Genomic DNA, 11,197 nt, shown 5'->3' with positions numbered 1-11,197 from the left:
TTAGATTTCAAGGTTCTATTAAAACATCAACAACAGCGACTTTAACCTTGTTGTGGGTTATAAAAGGATGCACGCAGTTTTGCTTTAAAAGGTGTTGGAGTGGTCTATTTAAAAACTCCTTACCGGCATCAGTCTTTAATTTTACCGGTACTCACCCTTTGCTGAACATACACTTGAAAGCAGCTGTCACTCTTGAACCAGTCTTATCCCTCAAGACCTCATCAAAAGCATATTTTGATAAAACATCCATCACCCTCAAGATGTATCATGGACCATTGTTATGCTTTTCAAAAGGACTTGCATCCACTAAATCAGCCTGCCACTGTTGGTCTCGGTCAGATACCACAGTCATTCTTTTTTTATTTTATTTATTTTATTTATTTGTAACGCGCCGTAGCTCACAAGCATCAGGGCGTGAAAAAGACACGAGGACGAAGATTAACAGGACGACACAAAAGAAAGTAAAGAGAGGGGGGGGCAGAAAGATGGCAACATGATTCGGTGTAGAAATTGCCTAGTTATTTGAAGAGAAAGGTCTTCAGATGCCTCCTAAAGAGTTGGGTGTTGCTTTCCAGTCTAAGGCTGCAAGGCAGTTTGTTCCAGTGGGAAGTTGCCAAACTCGGAAAAGCTCGACCGAGACCAGTGGCTTTGCCTGGAAGGCTAGGATTGATCAGTCCTTGCTTGGCGGATCTCAAGCTACGACTTGGCTCATACCACCTGAACTTTTTCTTAAGGTATGCAGGTGCCGCAGAGACATCGGTGGGTTAGGGTTAGTGATTTAAACAGGATCCGTTCCTTCACTGCCAACCAATGGAGATCATTTCTGTCCTCGGTGATGTGTTCTCGCTTAGATTTGTTAGTGACGGACCTGACAGCATTATTCTGAATAATCTGGCATTGTTTCAGGCAATTATTGCTAGCGCCAAGCATTAACGCGTTACCATAGTCCAAGCGGGACAGGATGGTAGCTCTCCCTATCGTGGCACTCTTTTACAGTGTTTTCTAGTGTTTTTATGAAGGGTATAGGCCTCCTGACCAGAAGCCAGGCCTTAACAGCTCCTCGTGTGACGGGGTGTTTATCACGTTGTAATTTTCGATAAAGAGCATCAACACCCACATAACTCGCAACGCCACTTTTATCATAATAGCTTTTATGCATTCATGAACGCATGTTGTTATCCATTGAAGAACTACTACTACAAAAAAAAAAAAAACAGACCTGGCTGGTGGAAGACATTTTATTTTTTGTAACGGATATTATACAGGTAGGGTTTGACGCAGGGTTGCCAGCTGTGATTTTTTTTTGCAGCATTATAATTCACGCTATAGACACCCTCCCAGTTGCCACGTATATAACGCTGCATGCATCAGGCACTCATACCATTTAAAAGTTCAGATAGTTCCGGGGCCTGTAAAACATAACCTTTAATGCGGAAGTAGCCTGCATACTGTTCATCCACAATCTGCTGCAATACAGCTCTAGGGCACAGGTATAAAGATCCCACATCATATTGAAATACATAACCGTATTCATCCACAACAGGCAACCTGATGCTGGTACAGAAGTTACCTATACACATCACACTTTTACGAATCCTCTTGGGTCAGATGTAGGTATCCATAGATATTTCAATGTATGTGGGGCGTTTTCAGCTATTCTCTTTCAGCATAGCATATAACTGTTCTTCCACGCATACACATCCAGGCTTCAGGTCACGCTCCACATGCATGGCTTGTCCTTCAGAAGCTCTACCCTAGAAACAAACGTACACATGTAAGGAGCAGGCTTATTGTATTTTTCCTCTTTAAAAAAGCTTTTGGCGTACCAGATACCCCTTATGGGTCTTCCCGAATCTGTATAGGTTAGAAAAGTATTTTTGAATTAAACTGGCTATTTGGTTTCTAAAAACCATGGGACCAGCCAGCTTTAAAGATCTCATTTTTTTCTCCAGATTTCAACATGTATATTTCTAGGATTGTTTTTGATAGAGGCCCCTCCACACTAGCATGTACACGTATCCCCATGGCTTTATAAAGATCTTTAAGCATCTGAAAAACTTGATATGAATTCAACATATCCGATATATTGCTCTAGCATGATAATGCCGGAGTAAACAATCATGAGCATCCTGCTGCAGTTCTTTGCATTTATGCCCATAGCACCAACAGTAATAGTCATTCTTCAAGCATATTTTCACTACACAAGCCGCAAAAGCCTTAACTGTTAAAGAGTCATAGTTTCCTTTTTCATCAGAACTTTCAAAGTGCTTTAAACAGCCACATTTCTTACACTTACTATGACCTTGAGTTGCTGTATTCGAGCATTTAACAGCACACAATAAAAGTTGGATCTGGATCTCTCTCTCTCTCTCTCTGGATCAGAAAAGACTTCATGCACCTCCATACATATGCTGTCTTAATACATTGTGTCTCACATAAAGTCACTTTTCTCTACCTGATTGTATGGCCACGTGGCAATTACTCTTTATGATTCTCTAACCACCACCGTCGCTCATGTCTGTCACCACTAACTCCAGGATGTTTGAACCTAGGTGTCAACTTGCTTCACTAAATGGAGGGAAAGAGGCCTGCAGAAAATAAAAAAAATACAAATATATGATAATTACATTGCATTAGATTGTCAAGCATGCTAGGTGACTGATAGCCTCAGGGAAAATTAGAGATTCCACTATATACAGATTTGAAGCTTATCTGCTTAGTAGGTCGGTGACATTGTAGAGAAATTAGTTCATCAGCAGTAATTCAGAGTTGCTACCAGTAAAGTTTATGAATGGAATTCCCAGAATTTCTGTTTTGATGATGGCATTACTAGAACGTAGTGTGTTTCCATGAAACAAAACATTTTCTTTTCAAGTGTATGTGAAATTAGAACATATTTTGTATCTGTTGTGGAAAGTGGCAGGAGTTCCTTTTGAAGACTAGATTGGCTCAAGCAGAGGCTTGTAGAAATCACCCTCCAAGACCAATCACGATGAATTTTGCATTTCATGTTCCTTTTCTTCTAGAGCACTGAGTTTGTAAAAACAAGGAACTATCGAGGCTGAGTACCACAAAAGGAAATACACCAAACACTGCCTATAAAGATTCACATATCTTTATCTACTGTACAGTTTACAAAGCAACAGATAGCTATCTGGCTCTCAACACCCCGCAAGGAGTACCAGCCCGTCGGAGAGAGGAGAGAGCTGGACATCTAAACATTCAGGTTTTTATACAGTTTCGGCAATATTGTCCAGCCCCTCTGCATGTTAATAATCTGCGGACTAGAGTTTGTGCCGAGTTCACATACAGCTTATACAATAATATGCAGAAGGATTACATGAGTTTACATTTCCATCAAGTTACAATGGCAATGTATATTCTCAGATCCCACAATAAGCCTTAGTCTATATCCCTTCGCGATGTAGTTCAGCCTGTGTCCACGCTCGGCGTTTGTGTTTCATTGTCGCCGATGTGTATTCGTGGATGAGGTTTGTTAACACCGATAATCCTGGGACAACATTGGTTTGATCACTAGTGAAAAGTTTGGGATCCACTGCCTACAGTAAGAAGCCATTCCTATCAAGGCTCTGACTTCCTTATGCGTATTTGGGACAGACATGCAAGAAATAATTTTAATCCGTTCAGGCGTCAATCTTCCCTCCTTTGACAGGAGATAGCCTAAATAGGAGACGTCCTGTCGACAATATTGAAACTTTTTCAGTGAAGCTTTATGTCCATGCTTTGCTAGGTGAATAAGCAACACAGTGCCCTCCTTGCAGGCACTTTCTGAATCGGCAGCTAAAAGAAGGTCGTCAACATACTGAAGCAATGCACAAGTAGTAGGCAACTCAAGTGTATCAAGCTGTTCTTTCAAAGCCCTATTGTAAATGCTCAGACTTTCCGTGTACCCTTGCGGTGCACGGGTGAATGTAAACGAGCGTCTCCCCTCAAACCCCCCCGCCCTCCCAGTGTGAACGCAAACAAGTATCTGCTATCTTCATGTATAGGAATGCTAAACAAGGTATTCTTAAGATCTACAACACTAAAATGAGTGGAAGAAGCTGGAAACATTGTTACATCAGGCACAATAGGAAATTGTGGAGCAACAATCTTGTTGATAGCACGTAAATCGATAATGAAACAAAAAGGAATTGTATTATCTCCTTTCTTATACACCAGTAAAATTGGACTATTGCACAAACTACCTGCAATTTCTTCAATTACCCCATGGTTACAAAATCGGAAACTATACACTTCAAAGCTTGCTCACCAACAATCAAATTTTAAACTGAGGAATATGTGGCAATTTTACTCCTTGTTTCAAAATAATTTTAACAGGCTCAATCTGTAAAACACCCACATCATTGCCATCAATCGCCCATAAACACTTCGGAACGTCACTAAATTCCAGCAGCAAAGGTCTAGTCAGAAACTGAGGCAGAAAATTGCTGTGGTGAAATCGTCAAACAGTCCAGCCGAAGAACAATGAATTACCACATTTAATTCCTTCAACAGATTCAACCCCAACAAATTCTCACCACAGTTTATGTCAAAAGAAACAGACAGTGATTTGTGAATGGACCCAGTGAAATCTGTACTGGCAAAGAAACCGGACTAACCACTGGCATACCAGAAAACCCTACAGAAACATTGGTTTGCCCTGACAGTGGAATGTCTGGAACCCTTGAATGGTCAATGGAACACTTCTGTGCTCCTGTATCTATCAAAAATAGATGTTTCCTATTTCCCACTATCATTTCAACGTAGGGACCTTTCTGATTAACGGGAATAGGCGTTGGTTCCAAACCCTGCTTCGGGCAATCCTAAACAATATATCAAAGGGAAGATTTTCAGAGAGATGAGCAGTAGAAGGATGATCAAAAAGATTTCTATTATCCATGCTCGGTGACCGATTGTCTTGTGCAAAAGACTGAATTCTGAGAAAACTGGCTTCTACCAGGACCCCCTGCCACAGGGCAACCTCTGGATTGTCTACCCACGATACCAAATGTGTTATTCGACCTCTACTGGAGTATAGGGCATTGTGCTCGCCAATGACCCGACCCTCTTGTCTGCAATAAAGACATTGGTTCACATGCACAGGACCCAACAGCACATTACCTTATGGAACATACTGTCCCCCAAACTGTGTACTATCCCCTCTAGGACCTCTAACAATCTGTTGCAACAACACTTTAGTTTTCAAGTCTCCCTTTTTCTTTTCAATCCTTTCCTGCTCATTGACTCGGTTTTCATAATACAGAGCCATAGGCAACACTTCAGACTGAGGCTTAGCTTGCCAAGTGCTCTCAGAAGTCATAATTTGCAACTGAACGTCAGGTAACAATCCACATACAAATTTGTCTACAAATAGTTGTTTTCCAGACTCTGTGCTTAAATCTTGTCCATTGAAGTCTGAAAACACTTGTTCAAACTGATTAAAGAATTCAGTAGCACCCTCAGACTTTCCTTGGACACAAGCAGTAAGTTTGTCCCAAACAATCCTTCTCTCAGGAATTAAGGCTTTAAATTTCATCACTAATCTATCAGGCAAAGTCAGTATTACCTGCGGTGGTCTCTCACCAGCTTTCCTTTCTCCATCTTGCCTAGAATTCTGCGGGACAACAAATCATTCTTTTAATACATTCATCGTGCAGGTATTCTACCATAACCTGTATCACTTTCCTCTGCATTTCTGGCATATACTGACTATACGTGTCATACTTCTATGGGAGATAGACATGTATGAAATCCATCTAAATGCATCTCTTGTGCAAATTCATGTTTCCTCGCTCATCGACTTACTAAGAGCAAGGAAACTATCACTATCTATTTCTTCATTCCATAACTTTTCTAACTCCCTTCTATACTCAAATACCCTCTCGGCGTGCTTAAATACTTTCTCCACAGTTTCTCTTGAATATGCTAAAACATTCAGATCCCTCAACCCTTGTGGGAGATCTACATCATTCAGTCTGTTCCACATTATGGATAAATGAATTCCTAGTCCTTCAGTAAAAACATTTTGCTCAGGAAAATGTTCTAGATTAGAGAGTGTAGCAAAAACATTAGATTCTTCACCTTTTCCATGAACTGTCTAGCCCATGCATTCAGATCTCTTTAGAAACTGTATTACGAGTTACAATCTTTGATTCTGCTCCCTTATCAACTACAAGTGGAACATAACCACTTGGAAGAGAAAGAGTAGACACATCTTGTACAATAGGTAACAAAGATGCTAACACTAGTGGAAGAGACAAATCTACCAAGCCCATAGCAGCAGGCAAAGGCGGAGGTACAGGTGGAGGAGCAACAATAGAAGGAGGAACAATAACTGGAGGAAGAAGAGCAACGATAGGAGGAGCAGGAACGACAGCAGGAAGCGGTAAAGCAGCAGGAAGGAGGCCCAGTGGTACCAGGCCTTCGCTCATTTAGAAGCTTGTCAATTAATTCATCTGACTCATGAAAATCTTTAGATGGGTAGATTTTCTCAAGGCCAAGTTGAAAAGCCCTATCCATATTTCTATCTGAGTCTGACTGTTTTTGTTGATCATACAGTAATGCCTTTTCAGCATTTAACATGTCGGCACGCATGTTTCTCTACTTTTAAGCTGCTGCATAGCCTTTCCAATTTTGCATTATATCAAATGCTGCAGGCCTAGCTTTTTTTCTTTAACAATATAGATTCTAACTATTCGATACGAGAAATCTCAAAGCTAGCATTGATTGGCCAATGAAGTTCAGAAGCGTGTCTGTGCCAAATATCATTAAACACTATACTACCAATGCCGTACTTACAGTACATGCCGGCGACCCCTCGTGTGGTGCCGGACGGCCAAATTCCAAAGATTGTCTGTCTGGAATAATGCCCTGAAACAGGCAGACAATTTCTCAGGCATATCAGATTTCTGGTGTTACCTGGTCAATAATTGTACTCGCAAGGACAATGCGCCAAATCAAAATATCAGGATACTTAGGAATCGGGGCACGACTCACCTGATCAAAGAACTAAGGGAGGTCCGATTGGATTACTAAGGACAACAAAGGACCCTTCTGGTTGGTGATTTCGGCAAGACTGCCCGCCTCGATATATGGACCCTCGTCAAGATGCCGTCTCAGACTGCGTGCTCACCATCCAGGGAGCGTGTCGTGCAGTACTGTTGTTATCGCGTCTCATCCAAGAAGGGGCCCCCTTTCTCACCGTCCGATCCCGGTCCGATAGCCGCGTCAACACTTCAACGAGATGGCATCAATCTTGAGGGTCCCTATTCGGGCACCATCTGTAAGAACAAGGAAATATCGAGGCCGAGTACCACAAAAGGAAATTATAAAAATTCACAGATTTTTATTCTACTGTACAGTTTACAAAGAAACAGATAGCTATCTGGCTCTCAACAACCCGCAATGAATACCAGCCCGTCGGAGAGAGCTGGACATCTAAACATTCAGGTTTTTTATACAGTTTCGGCAATACTGTCCAGCCCCTCTCCAATAATCTGCGGTCTAGTGTTTGTGCCGAGTTCACATACAGCTTATACAATAATATGCAGTAGGATTAAATGAGTTTGCATTTCCATCAAGTTACAATGGCGACGTATATTCTCGGATCCCACAATAAGCCTTACTCTATATCCCTCGACAGTGTAGTTCAACCTGTGTCCATGCTCGGCGCTTGCGTTTCATTGTCACCGATGTGTATTCGTGGATGAGGCTTGTTAGCGCCGATAATCCTGGGACAACAGTTCATACACAGTACAAGGTCTCATTACCTAGTCTAAACAGCTTTCTTCGCAGAGCGACTAGGCTTAGGCCAATATTATTCAAAAGGAGGCATAATATGATTTCCCGTTTCACACATTGACTCTGCGTCTTTTCTTTTTTTCTATTCCTGACATTTGTTATATAAAAAAAATGAGCGTTAATGTTAATTCTTGCAAAGTCTATGGCACTTAATGGGGAACATTATTGTGAGACTGTCACATTAATGGATACTGAGAACTCATTTGAAAGGAAACAAAAGAAAATCTTGTTCAATCAAGCCTGTTTTTCTGAGTGTGATCAGGATTAATTTGTCCTGACAGATGGCACTGATGCACGTTTACTTAAACATAAGACCAACCTTTTCTTTTCCTGCAAGCGGGAAAACGCCCAGAGTCACGTGGACTGTCAATGAATATGTACATTTAGTAGGTAATGCATGCATCTCACGCAATGGCCTGACTGTTCTCAAAACACAGTTCAGCTCATAGGTTTTACAAGCGTTATGCAGCTTGTTAACATAGGCGGTTTGCGATGGATGCATTATGGATAGGGAAGAGGGAGCAGCGTAAAGGGGGGGGAAGGAAAGAGGTTAGAAAGAAGATGGAGAGAATGAATGTATGGATATTCCACACACTCAGCTGTTAAATACATCAGAATGTTACTTGTGGAACCAGGGACAGCTGCACATCTCCAACAGATAAACAAAAACACTGAGATTCTATTGTGAGGCCCAGAACTATGTTAAAATATGCTTTATTAAATGCAATTGAAAATATTAAGTTGATATGTCTAACTATTTGTGGTCAAGTAAAAGGCACTTTTTCCAAATGTCATCATTTGTTGGCATGCTTTGACTTTTCTATGAACGGGTACAACGTTGCAGAACTGGGAAAGAGAAATGGTGTTGTATGTTACTGTTCACATGTACACTGTCAAGAATAGATAGAACTTAAATGTTCAACGGTTAGATATGTTCAGATTATTGTTTTTAGTTTGCATAACCAAGTGTTCATTCAGTTTTGATTTCCGCAAGCATCGAAGTGCAGATTCCTCTTTAGGCAGCAGCAAGTTCGTGAAGGAAAACTGCATATAGTTTTGTGCCTTTCAAGTAATTGTTCCTGCAAAAGAAGTGACAAATATTGTCAGCATTTACTATTCAGGTGATTTATTTTTTACTCATTTTCTCTGCAGAGTCATTCATATATTGGTCTACCAATAATACATATATACCATAGATATAACATACATCCCATTTCATTAACATGCCAAGTTAACACAGGTACCCCCTGAGTGACCAATATGACTGGTCTGTATTTTCTGCACCAATTCCTGCTGGTTTCTTACAGGACCTACTGGTCTGATTGGGAGAGCGTGTGGCTAATTAATTCATTGAGGCATGCTTGCATATCATTTGGGCCTCCTGTGTCTTACCTCCTTGAGCGTCTCTCCCTTATCGTTAAAGTACACAATACCTGCTCCAGAAATTATGAAAAGGTGGTAGGTGCTTCATGCTTCGAATGGTGTGTCTATGCCTTGCTGTCAAATTGGGACACACAGCTGAGAGTGTTAGTGAATACATTCAATTGACGCTCAGAGGACTGAGATGATGTTCAGGATGACCATATCTCCGAGTGGTCTGGCCTGGTGCATCAAGCAAGCAGACTGAGACCTTAGAACAGCCAATCACAGGTAGTGCAGGCGATTGCGAGATTAATGGCTAACAATTTTCGGGTCTGGATGGATTTACTGCAATATTGTACAGAACCTTTGTCTCAATCTTGGGCTCAACCTTAGCTATGTTATATAACTTCTTTCGAATAAGTGGTAAATTGTCACTCTATGGCATTATTCAAAATCTCGCCTTCCCAAAGTGGCTAAAGATCCCCAGCTAGGTTCAACCTCTCGCCAAGTCACCCATTTATGTGCTGAAAATGACACCTGAATTGTGGTGTCTATGGGGAGGGGATGGTTCTATTCCGATATCCCCAGATCAGTCTGGATTCATGAAAAACAGGAATATGCAGAGAATCCTCCATATAATTGATAAACCTTTAAATCCAGGAAGTCGGTCTTACTCTTTTTTGCTGGACCCCGAAAAGCCATTTGATCAAGTAAACTGTCCATTCGTGTTTACGATACTCGAGGAAATGGGATTTAAGCCACAGTTCAGGAGCATGGTTTTAGTGCATTATAAACAGCCCAAAGTGAGAGTTAAAATGAACAGTGGGCTCTGAGCCCATATATATATATATATATATATATATATATATATATATATATATATATATATATCTACCGAGAAGGGGTACCCGCTCTCGCCCACGTGGTTCGCTATGGTTATGGAACCTTTCACGCAAAGGATTAGAGAGGGCAAAAGTATAATGAGTCAAATTGACTAGTGCACAACATAAGATATGCCTTTGCACGGATGTCATGGTTATAGATCCGGTCTAATCACTCCAGAGATTCATGCAGAAAATTGACAATTTTGCAACAGTTTCAGAATTTCAAGTTAAAAATTCCAAGTCAGAGATCTTAAACCGTTCCATGTCTCTGGAGAAGGCAGGTCAGATGATGGGTTTTTAGGGATAGCTCTGGCAGCTACCTTTGACAATTATATAGGGCAAACTATCCTAGGTTGTTTGGACAGATACATAAACATCTACAAAGATGGAGGGGCTATTACATTTAGTGGCTGGGGAATGGTAGCTGTAGTGAAGATTAGCATACTACCCAGATTATTATAGCTTTTTTAGGCTCTCCTCATTCCAGTTACAACCTCCACTCTTACGATGATTCAGAATGACCTATGGAGATTTGAGAACTAGCAGAAGTACCCGTTCTGCAAACGAGTTCTGTAGACAGACATGTTAACAATGATACTGTAGGCCACTGTTCCGATTCGCTTACTGTGTTGTGTTTTGCACCCTGAAGGAAACTGCACTGAGATTGGGCGCCTGTGGATATCGGACATACCCCAGAGCAGATGTTGGGGCAGGTTAGAGTTTGTGTACGACCTTCTGTGCTCTCTCCCACCTGTCTCACGCTGGTGTGCTGTAGTGCACAATTCTTGGAAACCGTGCATTTCAGGACTTGGACCATGAATCTTGTTCCTTATGTCTGGACTGGTCCTTCTACAACCACATTTATGTTGCGTTGATTTCAGGCAACCGTCTCATGAGTGAAGGTGCTGCAATATGGGGAAAGGGGTGGGGTGTCCAAATGTCATGTAGCCAGTAATTTCCAGAGGGTCCTAACAGGCAATTATGCCAGGTTTGTTGCAGATTGGTGAAACGGTGTGGAATTTTTTACAAGAAACCATGCTTTGCCACAAAGCCCACTACAAACACACATTCTCATATATATATAAACTTAGAATCACAAGTCACGTTTTGGTCCAGGCCTAATTGAAGTGAGACTGTGCCATGTTTGA

At 41.3% G+C, this 11,197-nt stretch overlaps 1 protein-coding gene across 1 annotated transcript in view; it reads right to left on the bottom strand.

Annotated features, from left to right (window-relative positions):
* Nucleotides 1–8,501: 8,501 nt before the first annotated feature.
* The window catches only part of LOC138497337 (cytosolic non-specific dipeptidase-like), a 114,342-nt gene continuing 111,646 nt past the window's right edge, over nucleotides 8,502–11,197 (bottom strand). The window contains exon 13 of the mRNA XM_069620734.1: nucleotides 8,502–8,882. Coding sequence (XP_069476835.1) covers nucleotides 8,819–8,882 — 64 coding nt within the window. The 3' untranslated portion in view covers nucleotides 8,502–8,818. The remainder of the gene's footprint in view (nucleotides 8,883–11,197) is intronic.

The sequence above is a fragment of the Ambystoma mexicanum genome, chromosome 5q, assembly GCF_040938575.1.
Source record: "Ambystoma mexicanum isolate Mex_15411 chromosome 5q, UKY_AmexF1_1, whole genome shotgun sequence".
Taxonomy (NCBI): Eukaryota; Metazoa; Chordata; class Amphibia; order Caudata; family Ambystomatidae; genus Ambystoma; species Ambystoma mexicanum.
This window is presented reverse-complemented; position numbering and strand designations above follow the sequence as displayed.